Genomic DNA, 18,249 nt, shown 5'->3' with positions numbered 1-18,249 from the left:
CACATTGAGAACTTTCTTTAGTGTAGTACCGTGTTTTAAAATGTAATCTCTAACCCTGAAGGATTAGGCTGCCCCAGTCTGCTCACTGTGATTTGCATTAGCCTGTGCTCCAGGTGGGCAGGGAAGCCACAACCTCCCAATCCGATGGTGCATCCAAGACATTTGGCTGGTACAGTGCGTTAGAGTTGCCATGCAGAGCTGACAATATGGCACGCTGTCCGTGATAATAACTCATTTATAGATGTATCTGCTTTCTGAATTTTTACAGTGGAAGCTGCTCTACATACAGTAGTATGTCACACAATTTTGAGTCCTATCTTGAGAACCTCTTGATTTAGACTTGGTATGGGCGTTCCTTATCACGTGTTTGGTTGTGTCATAATCTAATCCATCTTCTATACTGACACCTAAAATATGGTATGTTACGTAGTTTCTGAATAAAGGACATACATCTATAAGATGGTGTAACAAGGGGTCCTGTCACACACATGGGTCGTCAGCAAGATTGAGGTAGATAGAGAGCACTGGTTTTGAAACGCTGCACAGTCACGCAGGTTTAATAAACACAAGTGCTGACACTAGGGTACCAGCAATGGTAGCCCTAGAGTCACATTTAATAAAGAAAACAAAACAAAGCTAAAAAATAAAAGTTTGCCACACAAGGCGAGCGCTAGTCCCACTACAAGGAACGTCCCACTCCAGGAACCTACTACTCTACACAAACCCTCTCTATACGCGACTCCTGCCTCTTCATACGGACTCGGCTGGGCAATGCCTTCACGAGCACCGTCTTGCAGTGGAAGGGTTCCGAAGTAGTTAATCCTATGGAGCGGACGGTCTCCTGGGTCGTGCTCGTGTGCAGGGGTAAATGCTCCCGGGGTTAGTGCTGGCTCCATAGCTTCAGCTCCTGGGTTGATAAGAGTCTGCAACACAACATAAAATAAAACACAGCAATCTTCCTCTCAGCGCCCGTCTGTATGGCTATAGCCGTGCAGTAGCCCCATGCTGTGGCGCAGATGCTTTTTGAGCTCCGCCCAGCTTCTCCCCAGCCAATCCGAACCTCCCAATCAGCTCAGCACCAGGCATGCCCACCTGCTCAAAAATTTGCTTAGCAACACGTCTCCTGTTGCGTGCCCCGGCTGCTTCCCTAAAGGCACACATGCACTCCAAGAAACAGCGACATGGTCTCCCTGTCACAGATGGGAATTCTGCCTACAAGGGATGGCCAAAAATAAAATATTTACGATAGAAGTTGTTTCAATTCTAATGAAACTGCTATAGGGTATGTTTGCAGAAATTAAGTTGTTTTTTTTTCCCATGTGAACTGAATCCTATGCAGGCCCATTTCTGCAATTCTGCAAATTTTAAGGTCATTTTTTCTATGCGCGCCATCTTTAATCAACTTAAAACAAGTGGACTTATAAATGATTCAATACACGTGGAAAAAATAAGAATAGACAAATTCATTTCTGCAAATGTGATTTCCGAATATGTCCATCTTGGGAAGATCCCAAATTCATTGTGTCGGCAGAAATTTGATTTTACCATGCCAGTTTCCTGGAGACGGTTTGTTTCTGATTATTTCCAGCCTTGGTTAGTGTTACGGAAGTTATTTTAGCTGCGGGCTCCATCTGTAGGTGTGGGATATTTGAGATTATCCCACACACTGGGAATGTCACAGAAAGTAAAATAGAAACGGATAGATTTTATACTGCCAGTGTAGTGAAAGCCAGCTGGGATGGAGAGAAAACTACAGACAGACTGCTGGGCCTGTTCAACGGATTGAAAGGCTGTCTTTAATACAGGGTTGTTAAATCAAGAAAGAGATGTTGGGAAAACCAACATCTCTAACATTGTGTGTGAGTCTCTAGAGTGGATTGTTGTCTTTAAAAGGAAGTCAAATTACAGAATTGGGAAGATCTTAATATTTAAACAGATCCGCCACTGTTTAGATCAATTGAATATGTCTTGTTGTGGCTGCAAGGTATACTGTAGAAAGCACAGTGTTGCTGGGTTTCCTTATATACCTTTATACCTATCAAGAGAGGGTGATTGAAGTGGACTGGACAAGGAACTATATATTCGGTCTTGTCTATATGACAATACAGCAATATGAATTGTTAGTCACTCCCTGCATACAGAGTATTTGATCAATCACAGATGATGTAGACAAGAGTGACTATTTATTTATTCCTGAATGCATTTATATTGATAAAGTAGCATTATTGTTATTTTTAGTTTAAAAGAAAGGGATCACAAAACTTAAAGCTTTATAAATCCTGGCTTGAAATATTAAGGAAGGTTTTCTATTCAGCAGTAGCAGTTTTTGAAGAGGCTTTCAGTTTTTAAAGCCCTTTGTCAAGAGAATGTTTATAAACAACAGTCTTTAAATACAGCACAAGGACCCTTGACTCCTCTGTCTCATATAAAGCTGTTGTGTGAAGGAGATGTGCTGTGAAAGCATTGGCGTGCCTTTCAGACCAACGACTCCTTGACAAATGAGCTGCTCTCTAGGCCGTCTCCTCTCCCTGACCATTAATTCATTGGCTGACCTTCGACCTTGGGGATTCAGTGGCTAGTCCCCATGCGGTGAAGAGCACTGAAATGTGGGTTGCAATAGGGGATAGTGGAGTTTATATGGGGAGAGGCTGAAGTCTAAAGGCTTAAGAAGATTACCAGCCTATTGAAGTTTAATCTATTCTTGATGTTGCATGATATAACATCCTATCTACTTGATGCTGCTGCCAATTGCTCACAATTGTTTCGATATTTGTATTGAATTCGATTTACTGCTGGCATTGCTTATAAGCACACATTTCGTACTGGTTAGGTTGAACTGTAAAGTCATATTTAATAAGACGTACAATATACAGTATAATGCAACCAAGTTGATATATATCCTAATACATCTATTTTGTCTTACACTGAATATCTTTTTTTCCCCCAGCACATTTGATCAAAATGAATACGTTTTAGACAATAGGAAAGTTATAAATTATACCTTTTGTAATAATTTCTCCAGGAATTAAAATGACCATCCTGTCTTTTCTATTTGTATTCCTAAATGCTGCCATCTAATCTCACACTGGGATTTGGAGCACAAGGGTCAGCTTTGGTTGCCATGACAGCTGTAGCAGGCCCAGAAACACTGCAAGAATTTTGTAGGCTCCGGGCTGTAAATATTGTCCCTCCTCTGACCCTGTACCTCAACATCTTGTTCTGCTGTCTTGTAATTATAATAGCTGCCTGTCTGTTCTGCTGTATTGTGCATTTCTTGTTCTTATATAAAAACACAACAGGGGTCAAAGCAACAATCACCACATGGACAATTCAATTCATTTTATTTTGTCTTAGGCTGTCAATAAAAAGGGCCCTTATTTTTATTTGAACCGAGTAGGGGATGACATCATTTAGTGTAATGAAATACAAAGATTCCTCTAAGAACCTAATTATGAAAGCAGCTGTAGCTTAGCTTTTTTCTAGTCTGTTGTGTTGCTAAAAATATTCCTCAATAAATCAGAGTTGTTTTGAAGAAGATGGCTTGTGTGATTTAGAGACCTTTTAAAATGGGTACAAACTGGAGATTCAAAGCTAAATTTAGCAAATTCAAGATCTTCATGAGCATTCAGATTTTAAATGACAACTAAATTCCAACATTCACCTTAAAATATTGCTCACCGGGATTGTATACTGAGGTGTATGTCAAGCAGCGGTGTTGTGTGTCCTTGTGAAAAGGCCAGCAGTGTGGAGTAGTGGTTAGGGCTCTGGACTCTTGACCAGAGGGTCGTGGGTTCAGTCCCAGGTGGGGGGACACTGCTGCTGTACCCTTGAGCAAGGTACTTTACCTAGATTGCTCCAGTAAAAACCCAACTGTATAAATGGGTAATTGTATGTAAAAATAATGTGATATCTGTATAATGTGAAATAATGTATAATGTGATATCGTGTAACAATTGTAAGTCGCCCTGGATAAGGGCGTCTGCTAAGAAATAAATAATAATAATAATAATAATAATAATAATAATAATAATAATAATAATAATAATAATAATGAAAAAGCAGAACATTGAAGTTATAGATGATGGGGGAAGGGGACTCTCAGTTATTGTTCTTTTGTTGCTAGCATCTTGTTGTTCACAGTGAAGTGGCACTTCTGTTTTGTAATTGTTTTGATGTTTATTTTCTTTACCCACCAGGCAAGCCAGCTTGGAGTGTACCGGGCCTTTGTGGATAACTACGAGGTTGCCGTGGAAACCGCAGACAAGTGCTGCCAGGCCAACACACAGTTTTCAGAAATCTCAGAGGTATGACGTCATCAGCCGCAGGATAAGGGACAGGAACTGATCCCGCTCACAGTGTTTAGTCCAGCTAGGAAATTAACCCTTTCCTCCCCTGCGATTCTCATTTACCAACTCCTGTGTTAGCCTTCCTGTAGGGTGTGTGTCTTTGTTATTTACTTCCAAATAGAATTGTCCAGATGACTTGTTCTTGCTATATTCAGGTGAAGCATGGAAAGCCATCATTACCAAACGATCTTCAATGCAGTGGCATAACAATACAACAGTGGTTGCATTTTATAATTTGGCCACTAATAATCCAAAACACACTGGTAATGCGTTATAGTACCATATAACACTGCTGTTGTGTTTTCCTTTGACAAGAAACAGTGTCAGTAACAGCCTTGATAACATGCAGTTCTGTCTTGAGTAATGGGAGCCCTTTAACCTGACACCTGTCACAAACCATAATCCCATTCTTTCACGATGGTCCCAGAATACTCCAAATCAGATGTTTTTAACGAAGCACTTGGCTTGAGAAAAGAGATCAGTACAGCTTTTGGAAACAAACTTTAACATCTTTAAAAGGTTAATTATCAGCAGTTTTAAAGAAATGAAAACCAACTGAGATAGAGTTTGAAGTGTTCATTTGTTTAGCATTTGAGTTGTGAGCCTACTGGCGACTTATGGTATGATGTACAGAACAAATCTCTAGTACTGCTCTAGGCACTAAGGAGAAACAGCATTTAGACAGATTATTGAAACAAAATATAAAGTTCATAATTACATAGAGTTATGCAAATGTAAGAAGGATCTGCATTAATATTTCGCTCCTAAAATGTATCAGAAGGTCAAGCTGTTTTGGTTTCACACATTTGATTTTTAACAGACTCATATTTTAGGTCCTCAGTGATCTGAGATTCCCCTCGTATTTAAAGGTCATTCATTCTTCTGAGTTTATGCTGCCTAACGAGGCCTCGTGTGTCTTCATTTCTCCAGAATCTGAAGGTCAGGACTACCAAGGACTCCAAAGACCAGACAACAAAGAACTCATTGGAAAGTAAGTGTGATTTTTATTGTTCTGCTCGAAATAAAAAAACCAAAAAAAAACAACAATATGATTTCCAGAACAGAAGGTCGCTGATTCCCTATTCACACTGCATATGTAATGCACGATCATCCCACATGTGAGAGAAGTGAATGGTAATGGTTTGAACTTGTGTTGATGGTGCATTATTTAAGTAGTGTGGACAGGGTATATGTGTTAAACTGGTCTGCCTGCTTGTTACTTTTGACTCCATTTAGAATACTCTCTAACAGCTGGCTTTAGACCCAGATTAGCACTAGTCTTGGACTACTTTACCTAAATTAACGTTAGTCCAAGACTAGTGCTAATCTGGGTCTGTGGAACCAGCCAGAATGACTTTTAAAACTATATAGCAACTTAGTTCTAGCCTGAAACTATCACCATCATTCTTGATGTTGCCATCAATGTTGGAATGACTTTATAATCACCCTGTATACCGCAGGTATTGACATGCATGATCTTGACTAAGAAGTATCACATAATTAAGTTCTTTGTTTTTTTCTTTCAGCTCTCCTGTACAAACCTGTCGACCGAGTCACCCGAAGCACTCTCGTATTGCATGTAAGTGAACCAGCTGGACTGGCGAGTAATCGAGGGTCTACTGCATTCATCAAGCAGTAAGACCAGACAGGAATTATCTGTCAATGGACACACAACAGAACAAACCTATTTTTAAAGATAGAAAACATACAGTCAGAAACAAAATCAACATACATTTACAATAAGGTCCTCCTCCTTTGGAGTAATCATAATTACAAACTGGCTTGAGAAATAAATGCCAGAGTTGTATATTATTGTTTACTTATGAACTTGTACAGTCTGTATGAGTCTGTGTAGTGTGAGCTTGTACAGTCTGTGTAGTGTGAGCTTGTACAGTCTGTGTAGTGTGAGCTTGTACAGTCTGTGTAGTGTGAGCTTGTACAGTCTGTGTAGTGTGAGCTTGTACAGTCTGCGTAGTGTGAGCTTGTACAGTCTGCGTAGTGTGAGCTTGTACAGTCTGTGTAGTGTGAGCTTGTACAGTCTGTGTAGTGTGAGCTTGTATAGTTGTTGAGCCCATGCCTGTTGGAAGGACCCCTCTCTCTTTGTGCTCAGCGGTATTCTTGTTCCTGGGCAGGATCTGTTAAAGCACACTCCAGCCAGCCACCCGGATTACCCCCTGCTGCAAGACGCCCTGCGCATCTCCCAGAACTTCCTGTCCAGCATCAACGAGGAGATCACACCGCGCAGGCAGTCCATGACCGTCAAGAAGGGGGAGGTGAGTCAGGAGCGGCCGCGCTTCAATCAGTACTGAACACATTGCTGACTGTTACGGCAGTGACTATGGCTAGGAATATAGAGAGAGAATTTGACCATTTCTCCTAGCTACAGTGACAAATAATTAGTATTAATCAGACTTTTACCTCAAAATGAATGTGGGATTTATTAACTCTGAGAATGTAAAGCTATATTAATAATATAATAGTGCATTAAGCAGCTGTTTAAATTGGCTTTTTGGTCAACTGGAAAGCCTTGTTTTTAATAGAATACGGGTGCTTGATCAAGAGGGGTTATAGTGGCAGTGCATTTCATGAGCGCTGGTAATTCACCTTTAAATGTGACTGGCTATATTTCCTGCTGTGTATTAAACAAGAAAACCCTGCCAGCCAGCAGTGCACTCTTAGTAAGAGGGCATCACTGGCTTGTACTGACCATCTGAAATACAACCTGGAGAAAAAGATGTGAAAGAGGAATGTGTGGCACTGCAACAAGATTGAAATACAGTTTGATTAGGAAGCAGACAAGCCGTACTCTTGAAGTGATTGTTTACGCGGCCAGCATCGCATTTAATTAAATAGTTGCTTTGAATAACCAAAGTTAATTACAGCACCGCACTCCACGCTGTGTTATCAGGGTGGCGGTATTTAAATTCGCCACCGTTTTGATTTTTAAAATAGTCCCCAAGAATTCTGCTATTATTTTTTAGTGACCCTGCAATGAGATCTTTTAATCTGTGTTGCGTTTCATCCATCACAGGAATTGACCCATTTGGAGTTTGCTTCAAATGCAATGTTCTTGCTTACTTGTCCTTGTTAAGGTGCTTTCACCTGAGTCCAGGAGCTGCTCTTCTGTTTTAGAGGTCACAGAAACAACATGTTTCTGGCATTGCATACGTCTCTGAACTGAAGAGCAGGTCCTCCACTCATAATCGACACACATTACAATCTTTATTGCAATAAGAATGATCGCAAACACCATAAAAAGGTCAGGAAGCATTCAAAAATGAAGAATTATAATGACTCTTTAAATGGCAATAAAACATTTTACATTTTTTTGTGCACATGGTTTACCAGAAGCCCAAGAACTACAGTGTCCCCCGAGAGTCTTGTAACGAACCTGGCATACAGATTTTTAAGTGAGACTGTCTCCATAGCAACGACTACCCCTCCCGCGTGAGGGGTGGCAGGTGGACTGAACCTCCTAATTTATAGCCCTTTATGCATAATGCATTGTTTGTTCTAATAAATAGCCCCGCTCTCACTGATTACCTTTATTCATTATTCATCTCTCTGTTTCAGGGGCAGGCTCTGTCTCGCTAAGTAATATCCCATATTGCCATGTCCTATTGGAGATCTTCATGTTTATTAAGGGGCTGTGCTGCCCCTTATAAAACTGAGGCAGCGCTTTATTTAATTACATTTTTTAATGAATCATCAAATATTAAACAATGAAAGATAAAAGGAGCTTGTGAAAAATCTTGGTCTGATAAAATGGGGGAGTCGACCGAGATGGTTTGAAGTGAAAATGTCTTTTTTGATCTGTAGTTCAGTAACAGTTATTATTGTAAAAGAAAATGCATGTGATTTATGCTTTAAAACAGTTAATAAGCATCCCTGCTTCTTGAATGGTTCGGATCTCTAAAACCGTTTGAGATGTCAACTTAATATTGTCTGTGTTACGGAAATTCCTCAGGCAAAATGCAGTGCTACCCTTCACTTTAACCTGTGACCTGATATGGCTGCCATATGCTGGTCATGTTACCAGATGCTTTGAGGTCAGGACACTGTTTTCTTTTCATTGCTTTAGGCAGCTGCCAAAATATTCCAACCAGATATACAGTAGCTTAATATGAAGACTCCCTTAGTTTGAGCACGTTTATCTTAATATTAAAAGGGTTAAACGGTAAAAGAAAAATCTGCAACAGCACAGTATGAATCTTGATGCATCACCACTATTATTGAATGCTGTGTGTGAAAATCTATGTACACATTTCAAAATAAATACAAAAGTAAAATATAAAGATGGCAACAAATACTTAACCAATGTGTATGAAGGTTTAAACAGTAAACGACTGTTTACACAGAAAATGTAAACGTTTAATCTATTACTTTCTTTACATTTATCCAAACGTCCTTGTCTGAAAGCAGAGAGCGCACTCGTGTCAGGTTCAAAGCAGGGCTCTAGTTTTTTTAGTTTGAAGTTTTTCATCTTGAGCTTTTGTTCTCTGGAAGAAAAAAAAAGACAGCAGCGCCGCAAATGAAAGAGAATCATCCTGGATCATTATCAGTCCCTGGCGGCCGGGGAAGTCAGAGTGGCAAGAGTCGGACCGAGTAACCAGCAGTGTCTCCTGGGGAGAGAGCTGGCTGTGAAGGGAATGCTGAACGGAGCCTCTTATCCTTCTGATCAGAGGAAGCTCGTAGAGCAAGAAATGCCAATCCCCAGGCTGACTCAGGGTTGAGGACTCAACACACTCATCTAATGCCTTCTTACCATTTGCCCCTTGGCCCTGGGATCAGCTGATAGCTCTTCCGTTGCCTTTGGCCCTGCCAAACCAGATAATGTAACGAATGGAGTCTGGGGTAGGTGTGACAGATGATAATTGGATAGCCAACTGGGGATTTCAATTAGCAATTTAAAAAAACAACTGGTGCTGTTAAACTGGTGAGTACTGGTGAGTACTGTTCCTCTTTTTTGTGAGGTCCTGTTGACACACTCCTCACTTTACTTCCGTGAATTCAGAATCCCTAAACGAATCACTACTCAGAGTAATAATAAAACCCTGATCCACACAGGTTTGTTGTCCGGGTAATGTAGACGATTCTGTTTTATAAAAAAAAAAAAAAGAAAAAAAATGTTAAATATGTTATTTTGTATTCTCCAAGGAGACGGTAGTGTAGAGGAGTTCTAAGTGTCTTGCTGACTCACGTTGTGGGGGAATGCCGGCTCTCCTCTCCTTGTCCACTAATCAGCTCCAGAACCGTCAGGGGAAATCGTTTTTTCCACCACCGTTATAAACCTGTTGCCTACTGATTCATCACTGGGAGGTTTCACTGCTGCTCAGCAACATTCTTACAGGAAAGCTCACTGGGGATATCATCAATCTCTGCTGCTCACCTCACGACAGTCCACTTACTCACTTTAATCAAGCAGGAATGCGCTGCAGAGTTTGGTAGCGGTGCGTGAGCCCCAATCCACTTCACACGTCCATCAACATATGCCAAAATAAACACTGATAACCACTGTGTAGGATCTTGAGGAAGCAGGCTGAACTGCAGAGTATTATGAAAACCATTTTACTTTTAATGAAGAAGGTGCCAGATTCTACCAGCGAATGAGTGTTATTGTCCATTCAGCAGCATCAGTTAAGTTGACACTTTTCTTAGCTAGTGGTTTGAATACAGTCTGAGTGTTTCTGGGTTCTCTTGCTCCCATATTATGTTATTGTAAGTACTGAACAGCTTTCCTCATTCCATTCAGATCATGTGACAGTTAGACTTTTCAACTGTCAGCTCCACCTACTCCACAGTTATACAGACTAGGAGAGTAGGTGGGGCTGGCAGAGTTCAAATGATAGCAAACACCATAACACAGTAATGTGCAATTAAAATATTGTTTGAAGCTACAAGTCTCTGGTTTGATTTCTGCATTGGTGGAGGGTGATTAGAGATATTACTGAGGACTCAAGTTTTGTAACTAGATTATTCTATTCTCCCAGACAGTCCATTCTGCCAGCAGCAAGACTTCGTGGGCAGTGATGATGTTTACTCAAGATAGAATAGATTTGGGGGGTGCTGGAGGAGTAGGCAGGCTGGTTCAAAGCAGCTGCAAAAACAAATGAACTATTCATCTCACACGGTCCCTTGAGCAGCCCATAGACTGCAACATCACAGATACAGTATATACCAGTATAGCCCAGAGCTCTTGGGCTTAGCCGTGTTCTAAATTAAAGCCTGGATTAAGTTCTCTAGCCCTTGACAAGGCCTGTGTGCACCATGACCTCTGACCTGGGGAAGCCTGGTTGCACACTTGTGGGTGATACACTGAAGGCAAGGTGATTTTCTGGGGAATATGTGAAATAAACAAGATAATTGCTGCCTCTGTGTTGAGGTTCTTTGGCAGTCGATTGAGTACCGTGTCAGTTGCTTGAATGAGGAGGAGTACATGACCACCAAAAGAGGTTATCAATGCACTTGAGCCAGCCAGGTCAACTGGTCGGCCACATGACTCATGGCTCACATTGTCTGATGACATCACTGGAGAGTCTAGCAGCAACAATGTGAAGGGAACCAGGAGTCAGGCACATGCCAGCCTCCTCCGGTCAGCCTCTTCAGTGAATAAATAGAGCTGTTCTGCTACCCTGTGCACAGACTTCCTTCTGGTCAGGAATGAGCTGCTCACTATACTGGAAATGACTTGAGCCAGCACGTACCCCCACCACGTTTCAGTGGCTTCACATAGCTTTCACTAAAGAATCACAAGGTCAGTACTTGGAACAGAAAGTCTACACAGTCGGCTTTCTCTAACAGCACCACTTCCCAGCTGCCTAATGGCCCGGGCAGGGCTGAAGGCTCCTTGTGTAAAATATAAAAATGTACCAGGGTCCAGTTCCAGTGTAAACAGTGTGGTCACCTCCACCCACTGACTGACCACAGGAAGTAAACAAATTACAGTCATTAAGGGAAGCTGTGAGGTTACAGGGTTATCCTGAAAATAAGCACAACGATTAAAAAAAAAAATACACTGCACTTGGGAGTTTTATAAATAATACATGGCAGACAGACAGGCAGGCAGGCAGGCAGACGTGCAGGCAGCAGGCAGACACACACACACACACACACACGCACACTGTACAAGGATTCCTTGATTTTGTATATTTGGTACAAGTAACAGCAGGCATTCCATTTTTAATGAGATGACATTTAAAAAATAAAAAAGACATAGTTAAAGTATAGTGGAGTTACCCATTAAAAAACCTATTATATAGCCTGTGTTACTATTTTTCATTAAAACTATTGGTATTTCTGTGTTTGTTTATACATGATACATGATAGAGAGTCCGGACAAGAAACTGATTAGTTGATTTTGAATCTGTAATAATCACGGTTCTATGAGCAGTGTTCTATTTTTCTGATGGAGAAATGTTTTGTGGATAATCTTACCTAACTCTTTGATTAGCTGCGTGTGATTGGATTATCATGCTGCTGTATAGCACTATTCACAGGATGCTGTAATAATGCTATAGTGGCATTAGGATATTTCAAAATCAATTTTCCTCACTGACAGTCTCCCCGCCGTGCAGAACACTGCAAGGTAATGTGAAACTCATTGGCACTGTCCAGCTGGATTTGCTACCAGCAGTCGCCCCTCACTTGTGGTGTACTGGAACGTGTTGTGCTTGAGTGATGGTCTCATGTTCAGGTGCCCTTAGGGGTATACACACCGGGCACCACTCCAGAACCAGCTACAGAACCTCTTTATACCACCAATTGAGTCAGGAAAGAATTCGCAAAACTGCGGTTGATATGCCCTGCCAGGCATGGCGTTCGACTCTGCTGTAACCCGTCCCTATCCTCGCTAAAAATAATCATTAGACTCAATTGCAGTATGTTATTCCTTCATTATTGCTTCCTTCCTGGGATAACTTTAGTTTCAAACCGACTTTCTCTTACCTGACTGATTCATTTGATCCTTTATGTAGGATGTACTGTGAAAGCTGCTGCTGTTAGTCAAGCAAGACAGCAGATCAGACTTCAATAGAGAGCTGGTAGGTGACATTCGGTTGGCTGACAATTCTTTATCAAAGACTGCTCTAATTAACGACGGTTGCTGAGGAACAGTATTAAGATAGATGACTGCGATTCAGACTGCAATCATTGCAGATGGGTTTGCCCAGAACAATGTAAATGCCCTGCAGGCTATTCAGTTCTGTACTGTCCTGGCTGCCCACAATGGCCCTACCCCCTTTCTTATGGCAGGTGTTTCAAAATGTTTTTGGTCAGAGTGCTAGAAAAAAAAAAAATCATTTTGTATGTGCAATCTCCCAAAGGCTCACATCTTACAGCTAGTAACTTAATGTTGCAATCTTCAGATCCTGCTCGCTTGACCTCATCCTTACTGACCCCTGATAGACATCAATGCTAAAAACAACTTGTATGCACAGATCTTCTTCAGCCTGGCAGTCATTTTCCAAGCGTCTGTGCTTGATGAGTGTCCTGAGGGATTTTAATTGGGCACAGACCCAGAGCGGCCCATTACCTCCTCTTGTGGTGGACGCAGCCAATAATGACTTCACTGCCGCCACCTCGCCATGGCTGTTCTGTGCTCTCTTCTGCTTTCTCCCTGGAGACGGGCCTCAGCTGTCTGCTCAGGCTTACACACCTCTGCACTGATTTCAGAACGCACAGGGTCGGCCGTTTAAGTCAGTTCATGCGTCAGTAATACAATTTTGTCACAAGATGTGACAGTGCGAAACCTTTTTGTTTATTTATTTTTTCCCATTTCTGTTTCTTAGCTGCTGTTTTGTTTCTGTACAGTGCTCCTATTCCTCTGGGTACCAAGTCATACTTTAAACCCAAGGATAGTAGACTGACACACAGCAGCTCCCCCTGCCTGGCACAAAGTGTTACATCATTTTTAGGATCTATCTTTGCTCTTGTGCACTCTGCCCTCTTGTGGCTTGTCTTTAAACTACAGGTTTATCAGCCTGATTTGGGTGTATTACACAAAGCTAGTTGACTGTAGCTGGAGGTGTATGGCCCATTTAAACCGTTGTGAGCCGAATCGCCACGCTGTTGAGTTCTTGTAACAATAGGAGTATATGAAAGTGCATCAAAGCTTTGATAGAGTACGTTAGTATTGTTTATCTCTTGAATGTGAGGTCCTTTCCTCTGCAGAACCGGCAGCTTCTGAAGGACCGCTTCATGGTGGAGTTGGTGGAAGGCGCTCGCAAACTGCGGCACGTCTTTCTCTTCACTGACCTGCTGCTCTGCACCAAGCTCAAGAAACAGGTTGGAGGGTAAGAGAGGGGGAAGCACTCCCTATGAAATAAATCCTGCTGCTTGGATTAACTCTTCCCCTTGGGCTGGAGTTGATGGTTGCCTAAGAATATGGAAGTATGTGATTTTTATGTGGATCAATAGACATGCCCACTAAGTAAAACTCAACAGGCCTGCATTAAAGGCTGTTTAAGAAAATGTCATATTACAGATCTATAGTACCGGTAAAGCTTGGACGACTGCTGTATTTGAATTATTCTACAATAACATGTTTTGCATTTATTAGATCATTGCTTTTTTATTTGATTATATTTTTTAAATTTATATTTCTTGAAGAATATTAAAATGCGAGTTTGTGTTGGAGACTTGATGTCAATTTATAACCAGCATTTACAAAGCAGTAAAGAATGTACTAAAATACACTTCATCAATGCACTGAGTTTAGTTTGATCATCTATGCCAGGGGTTCCCAAACTGTGGGCCACGGGAGCAATGACATTCTATGCATTTTTATATATATAAAAATAACAATTTAGATGAAGTTTATTTCCAGTGTTACAGGTTTCAAAAAAAGTGCTAATAGTGAGCGGCAGTACCTAATGCAGCTGAACAGGTGGTCCTCCGGTAAAGAATTTTGGGAAGCCCTGATCTGTGCTCTGGATAAAAAATCTGTACTGCAGCAGTAAACGGAGATGTACTCACATACTAACGTGCCTGTTGGCGTTGCAGGAAGAGTCAGCAGTACGACTGTAAATGGTACATCCCGCTGTCAGACCTCACCTTCCAGACGATAGACGAGTCGGACTGCTCCCCCAACATCCCACAGGTCCCCGATGAGGAGATCGACGCCATGAAGATCAAGATCTCCCAGATCAAGAACGAGATCCAGAGAGAGAAGGTACGGCACTGCGCTGCTGAAACGGGGTGTCCACACTACACACTGGCGCACGCTCGCAAACACAGACACACACGCACACGCACACACAGAATTCTACACCAGCCTGCAGTCTGGGGGTGATCAGTGGGACTGCAGGGAAATACACCACGATCAAAAGGAGTCACTTCACTCAATTGCAGTTTGTTAAACTCTTGGACCTTGCCCCAATAATGCTGGGAAATTTTTTTTTTTAATGAACTGGGACACACACATTGCTGCGTTGAGATCTGTCTGCAAATCTCAAGTCGTCCATTGAAAATGTCCCCACTATAATACAATGCAACTGCATCGACTACACTCCCAAGACATATGCCAGGCCATATGTCTTGAACAGAATTAATCTTCTGCCCAAAACCACAGCATATCTATACACATAATCTGGGCCACAGCCTAGTTCCTATTTACTTAACTATGAAGATTATCAAATAATGCTATTGTGTAACTGCCACATGGTGCATAGTATTTTGCACAAATTTATATCAGATATCTTGATATCTAATATACTAATACTGGAATATCTTGTAGAATATATTCATAATCCCCCCATAAGAAATGAAAAAAATTCAGATGGCTTTATCACATCATTATCAGGAGGGTCTTCTTTATATTATAAATACATATTTAATAGTGGTCAGCAGAAAAGGTCTATAGGATGACCGAATTGAACTCGACCAAATTGTTTTAAATGCAAAAGCTTGTACAGTAGTTATTGGAACACCCCATTGCTTCTGCAGTTTTTTTGTTGTGTATATGAAATCAAACCACTGGAACTGAAAATTGTCAAAACAGGACATTAATGATTGTATAATTTAATGGATTACGTTAATAGACCACACATGCAGTTTAGGAGGTTTTCATGCAGGTAGGCAGGTATATAAAGGATATAAATGACCAGTCCTGAGCTATTCTGATACATTTGCACACAACTGCATGCAAGACCGCTGTGCTGATAGTAGCTGGTTAACCCGAACCCCTCCTTTGTTGTTGTGCCAGCAGAGAGCTAACAAAGGCAGTAAGGTGATCGAGAGGTTGAAAAAGAAGCTGTCTGAACAGGAGTCGCTGCTGCTGCTGATGTCTCCCAACATGGCCTTCAAAGTGCACAACAGGAACGGCAAGGTGACGTCTCATCTTACTGACCCGCCTTCATTTAAGAGAGTCAGCTGTTGAGTTTGCCTGCTGTAAGCTCAGGGATGGAAATAAGACTCCCATTGCATAGCAGTTTGATCTATTCCTGGTTTTAGAATGAGTTTAATAAGACACACCTGAGCTTGTTACCTTATCAAGATCCTAAAAAAATGGTATGGGTGAAACTGCTATGCAATAAGAATCTTATTTCCATCCCTGATCTTGCAATATACTGTAGTAGAGAATGGTGTGCTTGAGTATCCTGTTTATACCTATTAACCTGCCAGTCTTGCGTATGCGTGTGTCTCTGGTCTCTTTCCTAATTGGTTTCACATGAAAAATCATGTGTCCCCACAAGTACTCTCTGAACTGAAAGGAACGCGCTGGCTTTAACAGCTTTTCCCTTCCTGTTCAATTTCAGAGCTACATGTTCCTGATCTCTTCGGACTACGAGCGGGCGGAGTGGAGAGAAATGATTCGGGAGCAGCAGAAGAAATGTAGGTGTTACAGCAGCATTCTTCAAGGCAGGGTGCTTGGGGTGGGGCGGTACAGCCCAGACCAACATGCCAATGAATCGGTGGTAAAGAGTTATGAGTAACAGACACGTGCTCTTAGAAGCTGCTTGCTTTCACTTACAAATGAGGACACGTGATCTATTTACTGTGATGAACAAACAATTGATTTATCAGCACTTGAAATCAGCCAGTGTGAATGTTACGGCCAAAGACCGAAAATCGGCCAATGCTGTCATTGGCCGTTGCTCTTGGGCTCTGACAACAGTGCCCGGTCATTGACGTCATTGGCCGAATTTGGCCGTAACATGTACAAGTGGGACATGTCATAATGAGTTAAACAGTAGTGGAATTTATATTTGCCACTGTCGATTCTAATAGGATTGTTCCTTTTACTGTATCGTGGATTGCCCTTGCCCTTGCCTTTGCCATTCTGTATCCTGCTGTTCAAGAAAAGCCCCTCACATGTGTTGAAATGCTGTTCCAGGTTTCAAGAGCTTCTCCCTGACCTCGGTGGAGCTCCAGATGCTGACTAACTCGTGTGTGAAGCTGCAGACGGTCCACAACATTCCGCTGACGATCAATAAAGAAGGTAGGAGGGGGGCGGGTCCCAGGCGGTGTGGGAGGGGCCAGCTCGGCTTATTAAAAGCAATACCCTTCAGGTTTTTGCAAGTCAGGATCCTGTGTTGCATTTCATTGTTTCTATTAAAAGAGCCTTTGCTGCTGACTGTGTATGCTGTATCTGCACTACCTGTCCTTCAGCTAGGAATAGGGCACAGGGTCAGTCCTTCCTTCTGCCACTGCTCTTATGCCATTTTTACATGAGTTTTTTTTTTGCTTGGCCTCTTTACTTAGAGTAGGTAGAGACATCTGCTGTTGTAAACTGTTTGGATTGGTCTGTAATAACTGTGTTGTTTGTTTCTTCCCAGATGATGAATCTCCTGGACTGTATGGGTTCCTGAATGTAATTGTACACTCAGCCTCCGGACTTAAACAGAGCTTAAGTAAGCTTACTAAGAGTTTCTAAGAGCGCCGTTTAATTTGTCTGCATTGTCCGCCATTTCATTTGCACAGTCAGAGAGATTGCACAGTAATTATGAAGTTTGTCCTGTGGTTATACTATAATTGTACCATTGTAATTACTATGGTTTTAAACATGCTGTACCATAGTGACATGTTCTTAACCATAAAGCTTATACATTTGTTTTTTATAAGGAACACTATACATTGATGGCACGTCTACAAATGCCTGTTCCATCAGCAGTCCCTTCTGTGCAACACTTACAGCCCCAAAACCAGCGATCAGGGCATTCAGTGGAGTTTTCATTGCCCTCAGCTGTTTTACAATACATAGTTTAGTACTGCATCTGTCAAGAAGCATTCATTAAAACCGTACATTTGCAGTCGTATTCCAGCTCTGGCATTGTTCAAAGTGCTCTTGATAGGACTCCTTGGCACTGTGTTTTATTAGCATGCACAGATGCTAGAGGAGATGGAATGGGAGTCTTTCCACCATTCCTTTGTGTTCTAGTGTAATTAAAAGGAGAGCCAGACTCACCCTTTCTGACTGATTCAGATTAATGGAATTGGATTCTGTTTTTATGATTTGCTGGGGGGCTGGTTTTAGATACATTATTAAACTGGCTATCTCCCTTCCGGTCCTCCCCAGTTCATGATATTACCCTGTTTTCAGTGTGATAGGAAATATGCATTGATATGGTCTTGGCTAAACGCTTGCCTCTCATTTACAGATCTGTACTGCACATTAGAAGTGGACTCCTTTGGTTATTTTGTGAACAAGGCCAAGACGCGAGTGTACAGAGACACCACGGAACCTAACTGGAACGAGGTGAGTTTTTGATTCTAGGCTTGTATACGTCCAATCTGGAGCCTTGCTTTTAGGAGCGGTTTCTCTTCCACTCATATGTATCTGTTGATTTGATAACCCCTGTGGAAATCCAAGCAATGACCAGCACGGGTCTATCTTGGTCTGAGCTGGTCGCTCATTTTTCACTGGTCATTCTGGTTCAAGAAACACCAATGCTGGTTGAAGAGTCTC

General features: G+C 41.7%; 1 protein-coding gene across 2 annotated transcripts in view; it reads left to right on the top strand.

Moving 5' to 3' along the window:
* The window catches only part of LOC117426819 (breakpoint cluster region protein-like), a 102,582-nt gene that overhangs the window by 64,970 nt on the left and 19,363 nt on the right, over positions 1–18,249 (top strand). The window contains exons 5-15 of one of the 2 annotated variants that reach the window (XM_059033194.1): positions 4,197–4,304; positions 5,277–5,337; positions 5,873–5,925; positions 6,479–6,619; positions 13,515–13,636; positions 14,346–14,514; positions 15,547–15,669; positions 16,100–16,175; positions 16,678–16,782; positions 17,120–17,194; positions 17,942–18,039. In XM_059033194.1, coding sequence (XP_058889177.1) covers positions 4,197–4,304; positions 5,277–5,337; positions 5,873–5,925; positions 6,479–6,619; positions 13,515–13,636; positions 14,346–14,514; positions 15,547–15,669; positions 16,100–16,175; positions 16,678–16,782; positions 17,120–17,194; positions 17,942–18,039 — 1,131 coding nt within the window. The remainder of the gene's footprint in view (positions 1–4,196; positions 4,305–5,276; positions 5,338–5,872; positions 5,926–6,478; positions 6,620–13,514; positions 13,637–14,345; positions 14,515–15,546; positions 15,670–16,099; positions 16,176–16,677; positions 16,783–17,119; positions 17,195–17,941; positions 18,040–18,249) is intronic. The other variant, XM_059033195.1, reaches the window with a different exon arrangement.

This window comes from Acipenser ruthenus, chromosome 11 (genome assembly GCF_902713425.1).
Source record: "Acipenser ruthenus chromosome 11, fAciRut3.2 maternal haplotype, whole genome shotgun sequence".
In the NCBI taxonomy this organism is placed as follows: Eukaryota; Metazoa; Chordata; class Actinopteri; order Acipenseriformes; family Acipenseridae; genus Acipenser; species Acipenser ruthenus.
The sequence above is the reverse complement of the archived record's forward strand: the minus strand, read 5'-3'. Positions and strand labels throughout refer to the sequence as shown.